This window comes from Physeter macrocephalus, chromosome 2 (genome assembly GCF_002837175.3).
Source record: "Physeter macrocephalus isolate SW-GA chromosome 2, ASM283717v5, whole genome shotgun sequence".
Classification (NCBI taxonomy): Eukaryota; Metazoa; Chordata; class Mammalia; order Artiodactyla; family Physeteridae; genus Physeter; species Physeter macrocephalus.
This window is the reverse complement of record NC_041215.1, coordinates 65,376,751-65,401,617: the sequence shown is the minus strand read 5'-3', so window position 1 is coordinate 65,401,617 and position 24,867 is coordinate 65,376,751. Positions and strand designations below refer to the sequence as shown.

Genomic DNA, 24,867 nt, shown 5'->3' with positions numbered 1-24,867 from the left:
TTTGGTTTGTTTCCATTTCTTTGAGGCCAATTCTTGGAATTGTGGCAGCTTGTCATGGCTACAGCCTGGTCATCATGTAGGTAACTTCTTCCACCTGGTGGAGGTTTCAGTATCTATAAGACAGCTCACAGGATACGGCTCAGAATATTATCTGTAGCCCTTAAGGAGGAACTAAAGTTCCTTGATTATGCTTAATGACTAAACTATTATTATTTGGTCTCCTTTGACTGTTTTCCTTTGTTTCTGCACTCTGATTAAACTTATTCTTTGGCTAAAGTTTTTCCACAGACAAAAGGCAGGCTGAGGACATGGCGGGGGGCAAGGACCATAGGGTCCTGCTGCGTTTCAACAGTGATTTATCTCAATTATTTATAGAGAATACATTCTTCAGTGTCTGTTGTTTCAGTGCAAGTATATTGTCAGTTTCTGATTTTTTGTTTCAGTTTGATATGTATTTTTATTTCTCTTGTTCAGGGTACACTGCTTCTTGAATGAATTCTGTGCCTTTTATCAATTCTGGAAAACTTTGCTATTCTCATTCTGTACACCTTCTCCAGCCTGCCTACCAGTCATCTATTCTGCATTGTGTTAATGCTATACCATTGAGATTTGTTTTCAAAATTTCAGTATTTGTCATTTCTGGAAATCTGATTTAGCATGTAGATTAAGGCGCATAGACTGCTTGGGTTTAAATCCCAGCTGAGTCTTTCCATACTTGTATGATCTTGGAAAGTTATTCAGGCCATGCATGAATTTCTTCATAAAGTTGTACAGATTAAATAATACAGGTAACAGTGCCCTGGAACAGCCTAATGATACACAATTAGCTGTATAAGTATTAAATTTTTTTGTGTGTGTGTGGTACACGGGCCTCTCACTGTTGCTCTCACTGTTGTGGCCTCTCCTGTTGCGGAGCGCAGGCTCTGCGGCCATGGCTCACGGGCCCAGCCACTCTGCAGCACGTGGGATCTTCCCAGACCAGGGCATGAACCCGGGTACCCTGCATCGGCAGGCGAACTCTCAACCACTGCACCACCAGGGAAGCCCCAGTGTCTTTTTTTTTTTTTTTTTTGCGAAAAGATTTAGATTCATTCCATTTTAGGAATACTCACTGGTTGTTTCTATTATCAGTTTCTGAGGTTTGTGTGATCCTAATCCTTCTCTTTGTTTCTGTGTGCTCGTCTTCAGTCAAGCATTACCTGTGGAAGTTGAGTACAGGAAGAGGGCATATAGCTCCAAAGGAGTGTTGGGCTTGCTTTGTCCGTTTCTCAGGACAACAGGTGGGCAGCGGTGGGCTAAGACCTTGGACAACAGATGTATTAAAAATTCAGAGCCTAGGCTTGTGAGCTGATATTTTTCACTTGAACTTTTTTCACTAGAGCAAAGCCATTTGAACCTGTAAGTCAGCTATCCATGTTAGAAAGGGTGACTAAAAGAAGCACCTTTTAAGTATAATCTAGTAAGAAATTTTGGGGTTTACTTAATCTTTATTACTAGAAATAGAAGTGTATGGAATGAATAAAGTAAATGTCATTACTTTGGTATCTTATCACAACTTAATTATCTGAGTATATTCAATAATTATGAAGTAAAATTCTGTGAATTGAGCTTATTAAATAGTGTTTATTTCCTAGAACTATCTGGTATAGCTCTTATTTTATTTTATTTTTTTTGTGGTATGCAGGCCTCCCTCTGTTGTGGCCTCTCCCGTTGCAGAGCACAGGCTCCAGATGCGCAGGCTCAGCGGCCATGGCTCGCGGGCCCAGCCGCTCCGCAGCATGTGGGATCCTCCCAGACTGGGGCGCGAACCCGGTTCCCCTGCATCTGCAGGTGGACGCGCAACCACTGCACCACCAGGGAAGCCCTGATATAGCTCTAGCACAGGCTCCGGATGCGCAGGCTCAGCGGCCATGGCTCGCGGGCCCAGCCGCTCCGCAGCATGTGGGATCCTCCCAGACTGGGGCGCGAACCCGGTTCCCCTGCATCTGCAGGTGGACGCGCAACCACTGCACCACCAGGGAAGCCCTGATATAGCTCTTGATTTGTCAACTCTATCTTGGTTTATAGCAAGAGTCAGATGGTACTGTCTGAGCAAAAATAATTTAAAAAATTATTGAAAGCTTTAAAATCCTTAGGTCAATTTTAAAAATATGAAAACAAGCAAACTTAGTTAATACTGAATGTAATGTGCACTATATATTTTCTTTTAAAAATTGGTTTTTTCCCCTAGTGATACATGTTTGATTTCAAATAAGCTAACTAACTCTAGTTATAGAAAAGAAACCCAGATTTTCAGATATAGTTATTTCTAGTTACAGTGTTTCATTGCTTTTTTAATTATACATGACAGACTGTCTTTGGGTGGGGAAGCAGTCCTTGCTTTGTATTGTAGCTCTGATAATACCTTTTAGTGCTTTGGGATGAACTTTGGTAGAACAGTTTGAAAGCTGACATATAAATAGCAATGCTCTAGATCGACTCAGAATTCCTACTTTCTTTCTCTGTTAAACAAATGTTTCAGGGAATATATTTGACCCCAGTAGGAAACTGTTGATTATTCCAAAGAATCACTACTTTATAATATCACAGGAAGCTTATATTAAACTTTAGGATAAACTGTGACCATTGTAACTGACTTGTACCTCCATAGAGTGAATGGGTTGATATTTTATTCACTGCTACCGCTCAAGAAACTGACAACCCACAGGCAGGGAAGGAAAAATTATTCATTTAAGGGAATTCAATTAAAGGTGATAAAATACTATAAGATGATAATAAGCTCTAACATGGAGAGTAGAGAGTATGAAAAGTTGAATAAGCTCACTGATTATTAACTAACTGAGTAAAAAGGCTATTTGAAATGTAGACACTGAGGGACAGAAAAAGACTACTAGCTAATTTGGATATTACTTATATAGTAATGAACCAATAGACACTAATACTCTTGGTCTCATCTTTTTAAAAGGTATTAGTGTAAAGGTAAACCAGTAGATCAGAAATACAAACTTCCCTAAGTATCAGAATGGAAGAAACCAGCTCCTATAGTGAAAGAATTTATGTAAGTAATCTATAAAAATATAAAAAAGAATGATTGATAGAACTATTATCAAACGTACTGATATGATAATAAACAATTTGGCTTAACTCATCCCTAAAGAGATGAAAGATTTGAGGTTAGTTGACAAACCACAATCTAACTTAAAGATTCAGAAAGGTTAGAAATAAAAGGATAGAAAAAAATGAGACAGTTGCAACTAAAAATAAAGGAGTTATATACTTGCCTGCAAGAGAATTCAGACCGAAAAAAAGTGAAAATGACACAGGATACTATATAATACTGAAGATCACGATTCTCAGTGAGGACAACCATTACTAGCTATGCAGTTCCAAACACAGCAATGACTTTCACAGAGCAGAAACTACAGACAGTGTAAGGAAATGTAAGGAGAAATTCAGCACAGTAATAGACTTGATCATACCTCTCAGTCCAAAATAGGAAGTACACCTTCTTTTTGAATATATCACCAGAAATAACAAAAACACCATTGGGTCACCACAATGGAATGTAACTAAGAAATTAATAACAAAAGTGGGCCCCTTTCACCTGGAAGGTTAAAAACATGCTGTTATCACATGTATCTAGCTTGGTGGCAGATGAATTAGCTGTCAGTGAACTCACAATATTTCACATGCACATCATTTTTCAGTGATAGGCCAGTGTGATATGTAAGATTGCAGTTCATTATATATCAGCTTTTCATAAATAAAAATTGAGTATATTTTCCTACTGAAACTATTCTTACAACTCAATAGTAAGACAAATAACCCAACTGAAAAAAACAGGCAAAGGATTTGAATAGACCTTTCTCCACAGACGATATACAAATGGCCAATAAACACTGGAAAAGGTGCTCAACATCATTAGGGAAGTGAAAATCAAAACCACAAAGAGATACCACCTTCACACCCACTAGGATGACTAGAATCAAAAGGATGGAAGATGGCAAGGAGATGCAGAAATATTGCTAGTGGGAATGGAAAATGGTGCAGTTGCTGTTGAAAACAGTTTGGCAGGGCCTCAAAAAGTTAAACATAGTTACCATGTGACCACACAATTGTACTTCTAGATATTTATCCTAGAGAATTGAAAATATGTTCATACAGAAATTGTACTTGAATGTTCATAGCAGTCTTATTGATAATAGCCAAAAAGTGGTAATAACTCAAATGTTCCATCACTGGATGGACAAATTTAAAAATCTGGTATATCTACACAATGGAATATTAATCAGATATAAAAGGGAACAGATACTTATACAATCTACATAGATGACCCTTGGAAACATTATGCTAAGTGAAAGAAGCCAGACAACAAAGTCCACATATTGTATGGTTCTGTTTATAGGGAATGTCCAGAATAGGCAAATCCGTAGAGACAGAAAGTAGATTAGTGGTCACTGGGGGAGAGGAATGACTGCTAATAGGTTCAGAGTTTCTTTATGAATGATGAAAATGTTCTGAAATTAGATAGTGGTGATGGTTGCACAACTCTGTAAATTATACTAAGAACCACTGAATTGTATATTTAAAAGGGTGGCTTTTATGGTATGTGACTTATATCTCAAAAACAAAAGGTGGTAACAGTATCTGCAGAAAGCATCTATGTTCTCTAGGACTCAGGGAACAAAGGGAATGAGTTGAGGTTATTAGAACCTCATGTGGGTCTCTCAGAACCAGAACTCAGGCTTCTAAGAAGGGGGAGCTACCCAGCTGGTGCTTCTTTCTCTAAAGGGGGAAGGGTAAGAGGTTTGGGCAGTACCTGCAATGAAGCAAATAAAAATTTGGAGAGTATAACCAGTTACCCCTGCCAGATAAAGGGCCATGACTAGGCACAACACTGATAGGAGCCTTCACCTTGTTTTTATCTCCTTCTAGAGGAATCCTATTGCAGGATTTAACAAGGAGCCAGCTGGCAAAGCAGAAAGGTGGTTTACAGTATCGTGGCTCCCAGCATGCCAAGTCCTCAGCATTACATATGGATTGGAAGCTGAGGCACCATAGGCTAATAGGGCTAATCAGCATTTAGCAAGTTACATCAATGAGGAATCAATAGCCTGCGCGTGTGTGCGCACGTGTGTGTGTAAACAAAAAGCAGTTAAAAGGTATGATGGAAGACAATTTACAAGAACAAAAACAAAACACTAGACATAAGAAATATGCAAAATTTACCAAAATAACATGAAGAAAACCATAAAACATCCGTGTAAAGTTTACTTGGAAAAAAATGGAAAGCATAGCACACTGATAGATAGGAAGACTCATCGTGAGCAAGAGGTCACTATTAGGCTTTTTCCTAGAAATATTATTAGGTTCCATTGGAAAGAACACACAACAAATAACCTAGATAATAAAAAACAAAGAGCCCTACCAGATATTAGAACATGTTATAAAGTCTCTATAAAGTATACAGTGTGAGATTGGCACATGAATAGACAGACGACTAATGGAAAAATCTTAAAAATCCAGAAATTGATCCAAGTACATTTGGAAATTTAGTGAATGATAAAAATGAAATTTTAAATCAGTGGGAAAAATAAGGAATTTTAAAAAGGGGTATTCTGACAACTAAGTAGTCATGGAAAAGGATAAAACTGGCTTCATCTGTCATACTACACATCTAAATTAATTCCAAATGAATTAGACATATAAAAAATGAAACCTTTACAAGTCCCAGAAGAAAATGTAGGTAAACTCCTTGATAACCTGGAAATAGGGATACTTCCTAACCTGGACTCAAAATCCAAAAGAAATAAGTATAAAAATTGAAAAGTGTTCATATTCCATGGATGAAATAAACATTAAAAAAATTAATATCAATCCTTCTCAAACTCTTCCAAACAACAGAAGAGGAGGGAACACTTACAAACTCATTTTACAAGCCAGTATTACTCTTAAGAAAACCAGACGAGGACACCACAAGAAAAAATTACAGGCCAATATCATTGATAACCATAGATGCAAAAATCCTCAACAAAATATCAGCAAACCAAATTCAACAATACATTAAAAGAATCATACACCATAGTCAAGTGGGATTTTATTCCAGGGATGCAAGAATTATTCAGCATCTGTAAATCAATCAGTGTGCTATATCACATTAACAAAATTAAGGATAAAAATCATATGACCATCTCAAGAGATGCAGAAAAACATTTGCCAAAATTTAATATCCATTTATGATAAAAAAAAAAAAACTTTCAGTAAAGCAGGCATAGAGAGCATTACCTCAACATCACAAAGGCCATATATGACAAGCCCACAGCTCACATCATACTCAATGGTGAAAAGCTGAAATCTCTCCCTCCAAAGATCTGGAACAAGACAAGGATGCAGACTCTCACCACTTTGATTCAACATAGCATTGTAAGTCCTAGCCAGAGCATTTAGGCAAGAAAAAGAAATAAAAGGCATCCAAATTGGAAAATAAGTAAAACTTGTCTCTATTGCATATGAGGTAATATATATAGAAAACACTATAGAGTCCGCCAAACTATTATAAACTATTATAACTAATCAACCAATTAGATAAAGTTGCAGGTTAACAAAAATTTATATAAAAATCAGTTGTGTTTCTGTATTACTAGTAACAAGCTAGCAGAAAGAGAAATTAAGAAACCAATCCCATTTGCAATTGCATCAAGAAGAATAAAATACCTAGGAATTTAACTCAGGAAGTAAGAGATCGGTACACTGAAAACGACAAGACATTAAGGTAATTGAAGAAGACACAAATAAATGGAAAGATATTCTGTGCTCATGGATAAGAATATTGTTAAAATGTCCATACTACTGAAGCAATCTACAGATTTAATGCAATCTCTGTCAAAATCGCAATGGCATTTTTCACAGAAAAAAATCCTAAGATTTGTATGAAACCACAAGACTCCAAATAACCAAAGCAATCTGGAGAAAGAAGAGCAAAAATAATCATGTTGCACACCTGAAACGTTTGTCAGTTATACCTCAAAAATCTTCTTCTGAAAGAGCAGTCTAATAGAAAAGTGAGCCAAAAATATGGTCAGTTTACAGGAAAAAGAAAAGAAAATGGCTCAAACATACGAAGAAATGTTCTAGCTCCCTCATAATAAAACTACTTGATACACTATACCATTGCTCATGAGAGACTGGTAAAAACTCAGTTTGACAGCATATTCTCTTGGTTGGGCTCTGGGGAAAATTCAGGCACTCTAAACAACATTGCTAGTGGGGGAAAAAAAAAATGGTAGAATTCCTGTGGAAGTACTAGCATTTCTAGCAAAATTGTATACATTTTCTCTGATGCGGCAGTCCTACTGCTAGAATCTCCCCCCAAATGATAACACTCACTGTTCAATGCAGCACTATTTGTAAAAAGGTATTGGAAATAACCCAGATGTCCATCAGTACATCCATACAGGGGAGTACTGTGGGGGAATGAAAAAGCAAGGTGTAGTTAAGTAAAAAACAAACCAACCAGGTACAGAATAGTGTGGAGCATGCTAACTTTTACGTAAGAATGTATATGCACTGTGTGTGTACACATATATTTGCTTATATTTTCAAAAGGAAAAGGTAAACAGAAACTAACATACATGGTTACCTATATGGGGAGAGAACATGGGTTGGACCGAGAGACTCTTAATGTGACTTGTTTTTATAGTTTTTACTTTGAAACCACTTAAATGTTAAAATACATCATGAAAAACAAACCAGTCTCTAAAAATTGGGAGGATAAAAAGGGAAGCAAATGGACCACATTATATGTCCAGTAACATAATCAGAAATTTTTTTTTCAAGTGATTGTCAATCACAGGATTTCAATTAGACAACCCTAGTGGATCTATCTTGTTGACAGAAAGAGCCAGAAAGAAATCTTAAAAATCTTTCATAGTCTTACATTAGTAATATATTGGCATTGATAGTTTGAAACAGTTGTGTGCATTGCAGATTAAAAGAAATAGGTTAATGCGTAAATGTAATTAGGAACTAAGATTTTCAGTTTAAGAGAAAGCCCCAAGTATAAAAAAAGTAGTGAAGCAAAACCTCCAACCTTAACATATGCAAAAAAGAAGTAAGAACATGGTATGAAAAACCTTAGCCAATGAATCTTTTTTTTTTTTTGGCATAGTAAATCCCTTTACTGTCAAGTCCTTAGTGGGGTGAGCTCTATAATCTCTTGGTATCTGTTTCCCTGACTTTTCAACATGTCGGAAAGTTTTGCCTTGTCATCCCCAGAGCTTTTTGCTCCCATCTTTAGCCACATTAACTGACACACATAGCTGACAGCACTAGCAGGGCACTGTAGCTTCACTACCACTTTCCTCTACCTGGCTCGTTTCCTTTCTTCCTTTGTGCTACATCTGAATTGACAGTCCTTTTTTCAGTTTTTTGACACTGTTCGAGGTAATTTGTGCAATCTTAATGCATCTTAAATGGTGGAATTTAGGATGTTGTTGCAGAAATATTTTGGGAGCAGTGGTGCTAGACAAGACTACCACTTAAATTACAGTAAAGGCCTTGGCAATGGAGTTTTTATACCCATTTTAGTAATCCTAACTTCCCTTTCCTACATTGCAAATAATTTGTCTGCATTGCAAATAATTTGTCTGTGTGGTTTTGTTTTGTTTTGGTTTTTAGATGGCTATTCATATGAAAAGGAAGCAATGGAAAATTGGATCAGCAAAAAGAAACGTACGAGTCCCATGACAAATCTTGTTCTTCCTTCAGTGGTACTTATACCAAATAGAACTCTGAAAATGGCCATTGATCGATGGCTGGAGACACATCAAAAATAAAACTTTTATATTGCATTATTTATATTTTCTGTGATCTCATTTGAATGATTTAAAGGGAGATACTAATCAGACATTATTAAAAGCAAAACAGAAGGAGAAAGGTAAACTTCTTAAACTTAGTTACCTATAAAACTATTTACTATTTTCATTATTTAAAACAGGGACTAAGTAACACATATAATAACATCTTTTCTATTTTTACTATAAAAGCCTTTTTATACTAGTGATAAAAGCTTAACCTGTAGAGAAGTAAAGTTTTACAACCTTAAATTGCCATGCTCAAATTTATTCTTGTTATAGATCGTATTCTGTTATAACCAAAGATTGGAATACTCTAGAATATAACAGATAAATCAGTTAATAACTGTTCATTTGATAACTCTTTGGAATCCTTCTGAAGAGAAATTTTAGCAAAACAATTGTAGATTTGTTTATGACTAAATTGAGAAAAATCACTTTGACATGTTTTATGAACAATTTTGTTAGATTCTAAGTTTGCAAGGTAGTAATGATTTCTCCCCCATTGTCCAAACCTAGGTACAAGTTAGATGGAATAAATTATCACAGATACGTCAAGTTGACTTGGCTGAAACATATAAAGTGGCGAACTAGCCTCCTTTTAGAATTTAGAATTCTTAAAAGTTCTCACATAATAGTTTAAGCTAAGGTGACTATACATTTTTACACAATAGACTGATAGCTAATACAACACCCTGATAAACATTCAGAAGAAAGCTTCAAGTTCGGGAAGCTGAGGTTGTGTTGACTCTCCATTCGTCTCACAAGTTGTTACCAGAATGGAAGCCATTAGTGGAAAAGCTTGTTAGAAGTAAACTCTAAGGGCAGGTAGGGACCAAGACTCTGTGCTTCCCCCCCAGAATCCTCACTGTTGTTCTGAAATTTGAAAACACAGAAATAAAAGGGAAAAATCAATGTAAGTATTTATTCCGTCAGCCTTTTCTAGTGTTTTATAAACTGATAGGTAATATGCTGTATGTTCACAGAAAGGTGGAAAGCTACCACAGAAATCTCCAAAAACCTGTTCTTTGTAATTGCTGCTTTGTAAAATTTCTGTCATCCTAATGTATTATTACTGAATTTTATTTCCTTTGTCACAGCTGGGATTCACATATTGTGAATACTCTATTAGAAGAGTATGGTTTTTTTTCATACTACACATGCTGCTCACATTCTTACTCATGAGGACAAAAAAAGGATGGGAACATGTTCTAGAAGGTGTTTTCCTGTTGTATTCTATAGAGGAAGTATGCTAACAAACATAATTCTAACAAACAAAAGACTGGGTAAAATTGATAGAGCCCACCATTGGACCAGATATCTTTTGTTTTGATAAAATAATAGACTTATTTTCCAAAGAAGGCTGGCTGGTTTTCACATAAAAATTACTGAAAATCACTGAAGTCATTGATAGAAAACACAGTAAAAGGTTGGTTATTTGCTAAATGTGTTAAAGAAGGTGATTTTCTTTTTTACGTTTCACTAGGATAGTTTCTTGATAGCTGAAAACTAAGATGCCAATTTACAAAGTGAAGTGCATCATCTGTTTTTATATACAAACAAACCAAAGCTAAGCTGCTACTCCTTCCCACAAACACAAGCAAACAAAAAACTAAATCAAATCCAAACTCACCCATAGGAAAGGACACCACACGGCCCCTCTCTGCAATCTTGGCCTCAGCACTGACCAGTAGCATCCCAAGGAGACTGCACTTCCTGGGGTAATTGGACCAAATACCTTTACTAAGAACCTGTCAATCAAAATCGTAACGTAACATAATAAATTCTACTAATAGTCACACTGGCAGCATCACAGGAAGTCATCCAATAAGAATGATTAATAAAGTTTTTCCCTCCTACCCAGTTTTTTGTTTTTTACCTTTAGTTTAAATATATGGCTTTCAAGAGAGACTGAAAATACTTTACTTGGCCTTGCTAGTATTAGCAGTAACCACACAATAACCTGAAGTTGCTTAGGCTTAAGGTTCCAAGTCAGGATTTTATCACAATACAACAGTTTAATGTTCACACTCATTCATACTACTTTGAAACTGAAATATGTGGTTATAAAGACAAATACTTTTAACTGAAAGATAATAGAAATGTGAAGAACAAACTTTCACACTAGCACAGTGTTCAGTGTATGTATCACCAAAGTGAGAGTTAAATACTGAAGATACCCTGTTACCACTAAAACCACGCACCAGGATTTCCGAACAGAGAAGTGTATAGAATGATCTTCATGCGTTCCTCTCATTTCAGGCAAAATGACTAATTTTGACCCTGGAATGTTTTGGGATTTCTAGAAGCCATTACCCTTGTTCTGAAATTATTAAATAAAATTAAATATGTATTTGTAGTATTACTGAAAAACAGGCTTTCCACTTCTTTAGGATAACAAAATCACTCAGGATTTAAGCAAGGCAGATAGCTGACATCAGGATCGTCTCTCCTTAGCCACTGTTTCATTTAATGCAAAACAAATTCTATTAATTGTCTTTATTCCATATGGAAAAGTACAGTAGTTGTGCAGAAACAAAACTACATAACAAAAGAGTAAGACTTCCACAAATATTAAAGAAAACAGTAAACAATAAATAAGCCATAGTAGTTATAGCAGAACTCATGAAACGCCTCTAAAAAAAGACTGATAAAGCTGTACAAAGTACACTGTACACACTCAGGAACAAATGGAGAATGACACCAGAAGAGTCCTATTCGTACAAAACCATAATGGTGCTCACAGGGACTTCATTACAACTATTCATTTTTAAAACATTCTGTAAATATAGAACTTCCTTCTCTCCAATTCTAGAAAATAAATTTCACATCCCAACATACAAAACAAATACACTCCCACCTCTCTCAAACCAGTATTTTAACATCCTCCAATAGCACACCATTTTCATATAAAAATACCTTTAAATCAAGGTTCACTCCTGTACCTTTACAAATGAATAATACATCAGTTTGGACTTAAGTAGCACCACAAAGGTGTTCATATAAATGAGATAAAGTGCTGTTACTGGTATACTGTTAACATGCCATATATATTATCATTCAGTGCAATAACCAGCATGGACGAAGCTTAAAAAGAACATGCAAATATATGACTTTAAGATTAACTACTTGAAATAGTTATATTTACAAGTCTGAATACAACTTGGCTATATGATATATACAACATGTGGCTATAAAGTAATGACTGTATAATAAAACGAAAGCAATAACCAACCACACACCTTAAGTATCCAAATTAAATATTGTCATTAGAGGACCTTGGAAGGCTTGTTCCAGGAGTGCTATCATTGATAAAAGCAGTTTGGGAACCAACAGAGCTAATTTACAATGTCACCGAGAATGCTGTATTCTTAGTATTTTAGCCCAAATTCAACTTAACCACCAATCATGATTCCAAATGGTTTATACTGTTTCCAAATATTAAAAACACCTTGAAGCGGGAATATAGTTCCAAAAAAAGGAACTATACACAGAAATACATATAACTATAACACAGAAATAAGTGTTTAATCTTTTTAAGGGAACTGCTATAAAGGGAACAATACTTGGATGTTCTTGTATTTTGCTTAAAAAAAAAAGTGAGCCACATAACATGTATAGTCACATTCAGCTAGAAATTACTCAGGTCTTTCATACACACACACACACACACACACACACACACACACACACACATACACACTGACCCTTGAACAACAAAGGTTTGAATTGTGCAGGTCAACTTATACATGGATTTTTTTCCCCCCGGTCAATACATACTACATGATCCATGGTTGGTTGAATACGAGGATGTGGAACCCTCCATAGGGCCGACTAAAAGTTACACTGTACATTTTTGACTGTACAGGGGATCGGCGCCCCTAAGTCCCATGTTGTTCAAGAGTCAACTGTATGTGTACGTGCATATATATATAAATTAAGATTTGACTCATTGGAACTGTAACTTGAAAATCCCATCTTTTCCAGAACACATCACCTGGATATTATGTCATGAGTTAAACTTATCACTAGATATTATATTATCTAAGAAATAATATGATCTTACCACATAGCAAAGGCTAGGAGAAAAGTGATAAAAACCAAACAATTTCAAAAGAGAGAAGTATGAGTTAATGTCTTCTTGGCTGTTTTTTTAACTTAATAGGCATAACTAGTTGTAGTTTTCAATTCTGGTTAGCATTTCTGGTGACTTCTACCTATTTATCAAAGAAATTTAATCCCACATTTTCAATATGTCAATGGCATCTGATCCACCCCCAAGGGAAAAATAAATATATGACTAAAGAGTAATTTTTCTCACAAACAACCATTTAATGACTACCAGGAGCCAACACACTGTTTTCCATACACTACACATGGGTTTCCCTTACGGCTCACACATTTGATTCTATGAATGATCGCTTTGGTTTTGCTGAAGGGAGGTGACTCCTGTGGGCTTCACTGCTGATGTGAGACTGCTGTTTAGAGAGACTTTCCTGATACGCATGAGAAACAGTCTTAGTTATCCGGCTGTCTTGGCAGTGGACTGGAATTTGGCACTTCTTTTCTTCTAGTTCCTTCCCCTGGGCCCCGTTGTGGACCCCTCCACCCAGAGTAGACACAGAACGGGTTTTGGCTTGGCTACTGTATCCTCCTGCTTGTTTGAGAGAGGGCTTCTCAGAGCTTGAGGCCTGCAGGCCAGCCGTGGAAGGCGTGTTCGTCGGCAGCCCCTCTGGCACCGCACAGTGCCAGGCGCAGCTGGGAGGGTGGCTCTGCTGCTGGAACCTCGCTGTCTTGTCCATGATGCCCATGAACGGAGTACTGCGCGGCCTGTGCTCAGCTGGGCCACTCGGAGCCTGGTTACCAACCCTGTCTTTCATTCGAGTATCTGGTCCTTGGACCTTGAAGCCCTCTGAAAAACTGCTGCTTGAAGCCAAACTACTGGTTGAACTTGACATCTTGATGCTGCTTGACGGAGAACCGGAAGAGCCTGAGCTGGTGAGGGAAGCCGGGTGTCGCACGTCGCTGCAGCTCACAGGCCCGCCTGGGTTTAGAGGGGCTACGTCCACAGCCACGGTGGCACGAGACAGAAGCCTCTCTGCAGTTTTTATCTTACTCGGTAAAGGATACGCAGCATCACCCTCACTGGCCTGCAGCTGGGCGCTGGGGCTGGGCCCCAGCCGATCTCCCGAGTGGCCAGAAGCTGCTCCTGCAGGGAAGGTGCCTGTTCCCTCCAGATGCTGGTTTCTGCTACCGGCGGCAGGGGTGGCAGAGAGTCTTCCAGGCATGGGACTCGGGGGAGGATTCTGCGAAGAGACCTGCGTTTTCGAGCTAGCATTTCTCACGCCAGCTTGCCCAGAACCCAGGTGCTGGCTGGTTTTCACGATCTGCGCCTGCCTGGTGGGCTGCACCCTGAGCCCCGGCTGAGCAACCGGCTCCCTCGGGGGCTTGCTCATCCCCGGCCGATTCTGTGGCGATAGCGGCCTCATTTTGGACTGGAGCCCTTCTTGAAGGTTTCGGATGTATGGGGAGGGGGCAGAGGAGGGCGGCTGGGGCCTGGGAGCGAGGGGAACGGATTCTTCCTGTGGAGAAGTCTCCTCCTCTTCAGCCTCCTCGAGGTGAAAGCGGTCGTTCAGGCCGGGGGTCGGGGCGTCCTCCTCGTGGTCCGAGTCGGCAGGGGGTGCCGGCGGTGGGCACTGCTGCTTCTGCTGCTGGCTCCTCTGGAGCTGCCTGCATTCCTCTTCTACGCGTGCCAGGAGCCTCCTGATCTCCTGGTTGGTGGGACACAGCTTCACGGCTTCCCGCAAGTCAGCCAGAGCGGCCGTGAACTGCCTTTATATTAAAAGAGACGATATAATTACAGGCCATGTAAGAACAAGCTCTGAACGTAACTGTTCATAAAGCAGCTCTGCTAAAAGAAAAGAGAAGGTAGGTGAGTGAGTTCTGCACACTCACGGCGTGGACGGCCCCCACGGAACTAGCTTAGAGTTCCTCGGCTAAGTGGGAGTGCTGAACTCGAACCCAGACCTGAGCGGCTCCGGGGCCCTGCTGTCTCTATAAAGACCACTGGGCTGGGGTGAGCACAGGCAGAAAGCAGTGGGGGTCAGAATCCTCTTAATGTCACCTTCCCCATCCCTCTCACCACGTCCACCTACAACTCAAGACCTATGGACTCCACCCAACCTCCCCGCCGCCGCCTCCCGGCGTCTCTAGTTGGTGGTCTCACTGATAACATGGACTAACCTAGGAACTTTATGTTGCAGTACATGTCAACTGTGGGGATAGTTACTGAGATGTCTGGAGAAAATAAAAGTTTAGCCATTGCTAATGATAGCCACCGCTGTGCCTTCTGGAAGCTACCTGTTCAGTATTAAAAGGGAGGAGAGGGCTTCCCTGGTGGCCCAGTGGTTGAGAATCCGCCTGCCTATGCAGGGGACACGGGTTCGTGCCCCGGTCCGGGAAGATCCCACATGCCGCGGAGCGGCTGGGCCCGTGAGCCATGGCCGCTGAGCCTGCGCATCCGGAGCCTGTGCTCCGCAAAGGGAGAGGCCACAACAGTGAGAGGCCCGCGTACAGCGCAAAAAAAAATAAATAAATAAAATAAAAGGGAGGAGAGGCACTGAGTGATACTCATGCATCAGAAGCCCCCAAAGTCAAAGCAGCAGCTTTGATGTCAGAGAAAGACAAGCAGGCTTCTCTAGTCACAGCCACGTGTCTAACCCCAGACGGTACCTGCTGCTTCTCTTTGCTCTCGCTCTGGCATAAAAGGCTTCATAGGACTTTGGTTTCAACTCGAGAGCCTTGGAAGCAAATTCTTCTGCCATGCCGAAGTCCTGGTATCAATATTTAAATACACAAGTCAGAAGCAGCACTGAGAAAATGACTCTACTACCCAAAGCAATCTACAGATTCAATGCAATCCCTATCAAACTACCACTGGCATTTTTTACAGAACTAGAAAAAAAAATTTCACAATTTGTATGGAAACACAAAAGACCCCGAATAGCCAAAGCAATCTTGAGAACGAAAAATGGAGCTGGAGGAATCAGGCACCCTGACTTCAGACTATACTACAAACCTACAGTAATCAAGACAGTATGGTACTAGCACAAAAACAGAAATATAGATCAGTGGAACAGGATAGAAAGCCCAGAGATAAACCCACACACATATGGTCACCTTTTCTTTGATAAAGGAGGGAAGGATATACAGTGGAGAAAAGATAGCCTCTTCAATAAGTGGTTCTGGGAAAACTGGACAGCTACATGTAAAAGTATGAAATTAGAACACTCCCTAACACCACACACAAGAATAAACTCAAAATGGGTTAAAGACCTAAATGTAAGGCCAGACACTATCAAACTCTTAGAGGAAAACATAGGCAGAACACTCTATGACATAAATCACAGCAAGATCCTTTTTGACCCATCTCCTAGAGAAATGGAAATAAAAACAAAAATAAACAAAACAAAAAAAAAAGAAGCAGCAGCACTGGAACATGATTCCAGGCAACCTTTTAATAAGAGTTTTGCTCTAGAGGTTAGTAGAGAATTGGGACACAATTGGAGCGAGATGAAGGGGAAGGTAAGTTGGTTTTTTTGTTGTGAAGTTAGGAGACAGTTACAGCTTATTAATGTTCTTACAAGAAGAATCCCACAGAGAAGCAAAAATCGGTGAGTCAGGAGAGAGAGAGAATGGTGGTGGAGGCAGCGCAGCGGAGGCGCGGGCTGATGGGAGCCCGCCCCTGGGGGGAGGGGGAGCCTCACATGGGCCCGGACACTGCAGCACCTGCAGCAGGAAGGCGGGCAGAGTATGTGGGCGTAGAAGCAGGCAGGTCACAGATTTGGTGGAGGGAGGATGAAGTTAAAAAAAAAGAAAAACTAAGAAAGAAAGAAATTGGTACTGAAACAAATCTAGTTACTAGTTACAAGTTAACTGTGAGTTAACTACAATTAATTACAAATTAACCAGTTCCTGGCTTATTACCCTCTGAGCAAACATAATAACACTGATTATAACACATTTGTGTTGAACTTTACAATGATGCCCTTTCCTTCTGAATCTGGGGACAGCTGCTCGTGACAGTGCTGGCAGCGTGCAGTTGGGCAGCGGTGGAGGAGCAGTTTGTATGTGCTTGTCCTCACTGAGGCAGAGAAACTACGTACATGTGCACTCTCTCAACACCTTGGGATGTGAGTGGTGCTGTGATCTAATGATGGTCACCCCTGACAAGCAGCTCCGCATGCGCCAGGTTCAGAGAAAAGTGCAAACAAACCAGACAGGAGGTCTCATGATTTGCCCTTTTCTGTAGAAGGGCAGGCCTTCACCACGGTGAGAACAGCTAAAGGACTGGAATAAGGGGCCCGGCTTACATTTGTTTTTCTCCGGCAGCGAGACAAATTGAGATAGAGGGAAACCCTTAGCTCATTGAACGGTCTCATGTCCTCTCCGAATCCTTCTCGAGGAAACTTCCTTAAGGCATACTGGTACCTCTGGGCTGCCTCTTTCATCTTCCCTTTCTAGGATTCAAAAATCAGAGAAATTTATCGTTTCCAGAGGCTCCAAGATGAATAAAGATCCTGATGAGGACAGGCCACGGCCAGAACCAGTCCACTAACTGGCCTGGACACGCAGCTTCACTGTCCGCCTAGGCGTCTGCAACCAGAGCTGGGTTTACAGGAAGGGATCTGTAAATTGCCAAACCCATAACCATCAATCTTAAAACATCAGATTATCTTCTCTGTTACATATTTCTGACAACCATTTCATGAATGATCTCTCATCTAAAGATACTTTAATGCAGAGTGTAACAGAAATCAAATGAAAAAACCACGCCGTCCCTAAAGCAAGCAGAGTTGTGGATAAACCTAGAGCTGCTGTAGAATGATAATTTTTCTTTTAAGAGGAACTAAAGCACGGGCTTTAAAACTCAGCACAGCACTGCACGTCATTTTCAAGGCTAAAGAAATCCATTTGCTCTGTTGGTTCTGTTGCACAGCAGGTATGAAGTCTGTCGAAAATGGCTTATAATTGCCTACCAAAATTCATATTAAAACCACTTCAAAGCCACGACAATACACACTCTGAACTCAATTTCAAACTGATTCCAGGCCAGGAACCCTGCTGGGTCATGCTATATGCCTATTTATTTGTTGTTATTAAAAATGAAAAGGAAAAACTAAAACATAGAAAGTACAGCAGCTTCATGCCAAAAAGCATTAAAATGGTCATGATGTAGTTTTTTGTTTTCATCATCTTTTAATTCTGTCTAATCACAGACCTGGAAAGAAAAATGATCTATGGAAATGGCCTGAGCATCTCTCTAAACTCGGGGCTGGCAAACTACGGTTTCTGGGCCAAACCCGGCCTGCCACCTGTTTCTACAAACACAGTTTGACTGGGACACGGCCTGGCTCATTTGTCCGTGTGTTATCTTGGCTGCGTCTGTGCCACAAGAGCAAAGCTAGAGGGCTGTGACGGGGACCACAGAGCAAAGCCTGACATGGTTACTACCTGGCTCTTTCCAGATGAAGTGTACTGCCCTCTGATCTAAACTGCATGTGTTAGTTTGAACATTTTTACTTTAAAGTCAAATTTACTAATCTTTAAATTGTCTTTCCATTTCTAAGGGAAAATGAGAAAAAGAAATTAATTCCACCTCCTGAGTAACTGAGTATTATCTATTACTTGACTATTTTAAGTAAAAATCTCTCCAGAAACAGTTTCAAATTCCAGAAGCTTACAGACATTAAAATTAAGATAATAAAGGCTTGGGAGATTTCATGATTCTTTTCTTCTGAAAATGTCTCCTGAGTGTTCCTTTCCCATGTCTCATGATTCCAAGCACCAAGGAATTTCCTGTAGGAGGTGCCTGTTAAACAAGAAGCACCTCTGCCTTCGTATCAAGGCTTCAGGCTGTAAGTCATACTTACAGCCCCAAGGATTCGTTCAGAAATAATGGTCCTCAAACACAAAGAGGAGTGCTTTCCACATTGAAGATTCTGCTGTGAGGATATCAAAGCCTGGGCGCAAGGCTAGGTTAGCACTTCCCCGAACTTCTATTAGCTAAGCTATATGCATTCTGTGCGGTAGCACAGCTACATCCATTATACCGCAAACTAAGAGGCTGCTCATAGGTTGTTACAGGGTCACAAGAAAAGGGCGACACCACTTACTTTGTACATCAAGTTTCCTTCCTCCATCAATTTCTGTAAAAGTATAATCAGAATATCAGGTTTGGAAGTAGCCATCGCCCAAGCAGCATTTCCTGCAAAATAAACATGCGTTCAGAGGCATTCCAGTGGGCTTGGAGCAAAGGAGCTCAACGCTTCCGTGGCCCCGTCACAGCTAAGCCCACAAACAGCAGAGAACCCAGCTGCAGAGGACACTGCGGCGTGTCCTGCAGGCCCCCGCATGACAATACAGCGAAGGGAAGGGAGCATTTAGCGGGGCGCTGCACCCCGCACACCCTGTCACTTGGGGGGACAAGAGTACTGGGACACGCAAGCATCAGCGCAGCCACGAGCCACCCCTCCTTTCTATGGGGATTTGCTTCCCAGTCATCTCTTTAGTTCCCGGCAGCGCTGTCAGGACCACGCGCAGGTGGAGGCGAGCCTTCTCAGCGTCTCTCACCCTCGCTGCAGAGTCACCACCAAATCCACTCTGAGTCGCCAGCTCTGGCCCTGCTGCCCTCCTCCCACCGTCCCCGCCCTCGGCCTCCCTGCTCCCGCCTGTGTCTCCTCCTCTCCCGGCTGACGGCACAGCCACAGCCTCTAAGCCTCTTCTGAACACGCCTAGGGAGCAATGCTTAAGGGCACGGCCTCAGGGGTCGGACTCAAGTTCAAGGTGACCTGCCACTCACTATGACCTCAGGGGAGCTATTCACCACCTTCAGGCCTGGGGTTCCTCCTCTGTAACATGATGCTCTCATCATTCCCTACTTATAGGGTAGGTGAGGATAAGTGAAAACATGCAACTGCTCAGAACAGCTCCTGATACCATGAGCTGCTTCATAATGTCATTTCACCACCCTCATCGCAGTCCCCTCCCCAGAACTGCTGGCAGCCAAAGGTCTGCCGTGAGACCAGAATAGACAGTGCCATATGGGGCACTCTTCCCCGCACTCTGAACCCTGTGCCATGTTCCAACCTCCTCAGAGCCCCGGCCCCTGACATTATCCTCAAGTCACCCCGTCTCGTCTCCAGGAAGTCCCGAGAACTCTCCCTCCCAGAACCTGTGCTAGGGTTGCCGCTGCCCTTCCCAGCGGACTAGCCGCCCCTCCCGGACAGCAGCCCTCGCACTCGCTGCTCATTGCAACCACCCTCCAGCTCCTGCCACCGCCCTCGGGCCCTCCGCACAGAGGCCCCCGGAACTGCTCCGCTGTGGCCCCCAAGCGTCCCCAGCGCCCCCAGGGCCGGGCTGTCCTTCAACACTGGCCTCTGCTTTCTGCCCATGCGGCTGTAATAATATGAGTCTTTCACACACTCTGAATGACTGATTAACTGAGCCTTAGAGAGGGACAAAAAAAATCTCCACACGCTTGACATCTTACTTCTTAACCCGGGAGCAGGTGGGTACAGTCCCTGGCGTACTCTAAAATCTGAAGCTACCCTCCCTCTCGCTGGTGAACTGCAGAGTTTACTGACCTAACTTGGCTCCTTTTCTCAGCAGTGTAATCACTACAGATGCGTTTCGACAACCGATGGCTCTGTCCAAGGGCCGCATGCCGCTGTGGTCCACGTGCTCGATTACAGCCCCCTTGTCGACCAGATACAGCACCTGCAAAAGGGAGACACAGGCCCTGAGGGTGCGGGTAGCAGGAGCCCTCACCTTGCCCGACGCTGCAGCCGGTGTAGGAGCTGGCGGTCTTAGCTTCACTCTGGTCTCAGATGCTTCTGGCCTAATGGGATCCTAGAAGGGAAATGAAGTTGACATGCAACAGAGCAGAGGAGCTGCAATCCACAGCCCAAACCCGCTCTGCTAAAGTGATTTTGATGTTGGCAGTGAGACAGGCAGGTGGATGTTCCCAGGGTGGGATGTGTGTCTCTGCACCCACAGACCACAGACAGTACACGCACGCTATCACCTGTCTGTCTCACCCCACTTCCCAGGCCACAGAGACGAGACGCAGTCACCTTTTCATCTCCAATTACTTAGGAGGCAGGCTTCTGCCATAGCTCCAACGTGCTGGCAGGTTATGGCAATGGCACTTCAGAAACAATCAGATCCACACAGCCTGGGTACAGAAGCTGGAAAGATCAGGATCAACTGAACCCGAATGCAACTCACTTTAAGGCTTAGGAAAGAGACCTGAACATGGGCACTGTAAAGATGGCAACTTTGAGACCATGGTACAAAGACTGACTTGATTTGATAAAACAGTTGTCACTTGGACTAAACAGAGAACAACAGGGAAAACCATGCTGGCCACTAAAATTGCTCTATTCACTGGAAGAGTCTGTAGCCTGCTTAGATTTTCATGTGGATCTAGTAGATCCTATCAGTCCACCAGCTGTTCAAAATGACACTAGAGGGATTAATATCCAGAATATATAAAGAACTCCTACAACTCAACAACAAAAACCTCAAAAACCCAATTTAAAAATAGGCAAAGGCTGTGATAAGCCATAATGGAAAAAAATATGAAAAAGAATATATATATATATATACACATATATATATGTGTGTGTAACTGAGTCACTTTGCTGTACAGCAGAAATTAACACATTGTAAATCAACTATACTTCAATAAAATTTAAAAAATAGGCAAAGGATCTGAATAGATATTTTTCCAAAGGTGATATACAAATAGCCAATAAGCATGTCAGAAGATGTTCATCATCACCAGGGAATTGCAAATCAAAACAACAAGCTATTAACTGTTAGGATGGCTGCTATCAAAAAAAAGAATGAAACAGAAAATAAGTGCTGGAGAGGGTGTGGAGAAACAGGTAGCCATGTGCACTGTTGGTGAGAATGTAAAATGATGCACCCACTACGGACACAGCATGGAGCTTCCTCAAAAAATTAAAAATAGAATTACCCCTCAATTGAGCAATCTTACATCTGGGTATCTATCCAAAAGAATGGATAGATCTCGAAAACTCTGCAGGCTCTCGAAGAGCTATTTGCACACCCATGTTCGTAACAGCACTATTCATAATAGCCAAGAGGTGGAAGCAACCCAAGTGCCCAATGATGGATGAATGGATTAACAAAATGTGGTAAATACATAAATGGAATATTATTCAGCCTTAAAAAAAAAAGGACATCCTGACGTATGCTATAACATGAATGAACCTAGAAGACATTATGCCAAGTGAAATAAGTCAGTCACAAAACGACAATATTGTATGATTCCACTTGTATTCAGGGACCTAGAGGGGTCATTCACAGGGACGGAAAGTAGAAAGGTGGTTGCCGGCGGCAGGGGGTAACGAGGGCCTGCTGTTTAACGGGTGCAGTTTCAGTTTTACAAGACAAAAAAAGCCTGGACTTTGGCTGCACAATGATGTGAAATGTATGTAACACTACTGCACTCTTCACCTAGGAATGGTTACGATGGTAAATTTTATGTTATGTGTTTTTACCAAAATTTTTTTTAAATGATGCTTAGAATGCTAAGATCCTTCACTCTTCCCTAATGTTGATAAACTACAGGATCTGGTAATGTAACATAAGCTGAAAAAGAAAAGTGTGGAGATGTGAGGTTTAGTTAAATAGCTGCTTCTGAAAATCGACATTTAAGTCCAGTTTATAATGTCCAGGAAGTTGAAACTATTTAACTGTAACATCACTGCCTTGTAAAACCATCAGGCGGGGATGGCTTCTGCTCCAAGGTCCACGGCCCCCAGCAATACAGTACCTCTCTGTCTAGCTAATCCTCACCTTAGACACACGTTAACGGTTCATAAATGATAATTCGCAAGGAGAAATGAACATTCCTCCAGCACCTGCTTGGTGCCTGGGATATGGACACTGACAAAGTGGTTTTTGCCCTGAAAGACACCTTGTGGTTTTTAGTTTATTAAGGTTTTATCCCTTCCTTCCTCAATTAGACTTGGGCCTTTGGCAAAGAGATAAAGACAGTGCCCAAAGCATTTTCTATTATTTCTAGACAAAGCCACATCGATTTAAAAACAAACCAACTGATTATTTGATTAGTAATCTCTCATATATAAAAGTGATTTTTAAATGTTCTATACAGGCATTGTGTTTACATGGAAATTGTAAGAAAATGAAACGACATATGCACGTGTGTACACATATTCACGTATGTGCATGCAGTTTGTAATCATGGAATTTTAAGCCTTTAGAGTCTATGAAAATCTTTACCCCAGTTCTGGAATAGACCGCGTGCCACAGAATTAGAGGAAAACGAAAGCCACCCCACAGCACACACGTAAGCCCCGGCCACACGGGGCCAGCGTCATGCACACTTGGGGATGGCTCAGCTCCCGAGTTTCCACGCAGCCCAGTCCGCCTGGCACAGGTGGGGAGCGTGGCCGCCGCGGTACCTACGGTCTCCGCATCGCCGTAGAAGGCGGCCAGGTCCAGGGGGCTGCGGCCGTTCTTGTCCGTCTGGTCGATCTTGGCTCCTTCCTCCACCAGGAACTGGACCACGGCCCTGTGCCCTTTCAGACAAGCCCAGCTTAATGCCGACAGACCCTCTTTGTCCAGAGAAGAAAGGGCGGCACCTGAAAGAGAAGCCCATTCACAGAACGTGACCGTGGAAAGGCAAGGCCAGAGGCAGACCCTTTCTCACCCGCAGGGGCCTAGGCCTGAACAGCATCTGAAGCCAAGGGTGAAATGAACATCCCCGCTGCAGCTGAGTAAAGGGTACGTGGGATGTACCCCTAGTCCCTCTACTTGTGTGCAAGTTAAAAAATTTCCATGACAAGGACACTTAACAAAAAGATTTTCTTCAAAAACAAAAAAACAAAAAACTAAAGCAGAAAGTACTAAACGAGTCTGCCAAAGCTCTTGTCCTTGTCCGTCCAAGAGAGCCCCACGCGGGGGGGGACAGTGCGGCTACCTTTCGAAAGGAGAAATTCCACGGTGCTCAAGTGCCCTTCACAAGCAGCCACCATGAGGGGCGTCCGGCCCTGTTTGTCACTTAGGTTCACGTCACAGCCACGGTCCAACAGCAACCTAACGATCTGAAAGAAACACTCGGGATTACACGCTTCCTGCCGCCCCTTAAATCACGTGCTCTCTACTCGGGATGGTTTTTCCACCTCTCAGAGTAGTGAAAGGACTCTCCTCTTTTTAAAAACCCCTGTGAGTCGTGTGATCCATGGGGCCTGTAGAATCTTTCTATTGTATTCCTTTGAACAGACTCTTCTTCCAAATATATCTTCTCTTTAACAAGCCTAATTCATTACTATGTCTGTAAAACATGCACACACAAGGCAGAAATTTGGAGGAGGGAGGATTCCAAGCATAGTCAAGTGACGACAGGACAGCCACTACGGGGCACGTGGGGTAGCTGGGCGGAACTAAAGCGAAGGCACAACAGCCACGGCCCCACGGCGGCGCTGACACCCCGTTCCTGCAGCAGGAGGACACGGCACGGGCAACGGGTGCGAAAACACTCGCCCACCCTCTCCCCTCAGCAGTCTGCTTCCCGAGGCTTAGGACTGGGGGACCTTCAGAGCAGGTGATTTTTAGCAAAGCTTCCTGGAGGAGAGTTTCAGCCTCCAAGTTATGCCTTTCAACAGTACATGGCGAGAAGGGGAAAAACAACCCAGAGAGGCCTCTCCTACAATGACCATCCTGGAGGGAACTGCTCTGTCCAGGGGGTTGTGGTCCAGCCTCTCTCCCTCTGGCACCACGCCTGTTTTACTGCCACCACAGCAGAAGGTGGCATATTCCCACCGCTCTCTTGTTCTTGACACACTGTCTCCAGACTTCCCCATGACTTAGGGAACACGGAGAAGAGGAGAGAGGATTATTAGCTAGGGCATCGCAAGGACTTGTGAGAGTGACAGGGGAGTGGCCGGTACAAACCAAGCTC

General features: G+C 41.9%; 2 protein-coding genes across 13 annotated transcripts in view; one reads left to right on the top strand and one right to left on the bottom strand.

Annotated features, from left to right (window-relative positions):
* Positions 1-8,842, top strand: part of WDSUB1 (WD repeat, sterile alpha motif and U-box domain containing 1) — a 78,817-nt gene extending 69,975 nt beyond the window's left edge. For all 8 annotated transcript variants that reach the window (XM_055088036.1, XM_055088035.1, XM_055088038.1 and 5 more), the window contains one exon: positions 8,677-8,842. In XM_055088036.1, coding sequence (XP_054944011.1) covers positions 8,677-8,745 — 69 coding nt within the window. In that variant the 3' untranslated portion in view covers positions 8,746-8,842. The remainder of the gene's footprint in view (positions 1-8,676) is intronic.
* A 2,474-nt stretch (positions 8,843-11,316) lies between these two features.
* TANC1 (tetratricopeptide repeat, ankyrin repeat and coiled-coil containing 1) overlaps positions 11,317-24,867 on the bottom strand; it is a 236,341-nt gene continuing 222,790 nt past the window's right edge. For all 5 annotated transcript variants that reach the window (XM_024122164.2, XM_055088026.1, XM_028478263.1 and 2 more), the window contains 7 exons: positions 23,887-24,010; positions 23,373-23,548; positions 20,498-20,630; positions 19,028-19,119; positions 17,225-17,371; positions 15,585-15,685; positions 11,317-14,684 (listed from right to left, as the gene is read on the bottom strand). In XM_024122164.2, coding sequence (XP_023977932.1) covers positions 13,247-14,684; positions 15,585-15,685; positions 17,225-17,371; positions 19,028-19,119; positions 20,498-20,630; positions 23,373-23,548; positions 23,887-24,010 — 2,211 coding nt within the window. In that variant the 3' untranslated portion in view covers positions 11,317-13,246. The remainder of the gene's footprint in view (positions 14,685-15,584; positions 15,686-17,224; positions 17,372-19,027; positions 19,120-20,497; positions 20,631-23,372; positions 23,549-23,886; positions 24,011-24,867) is intronic.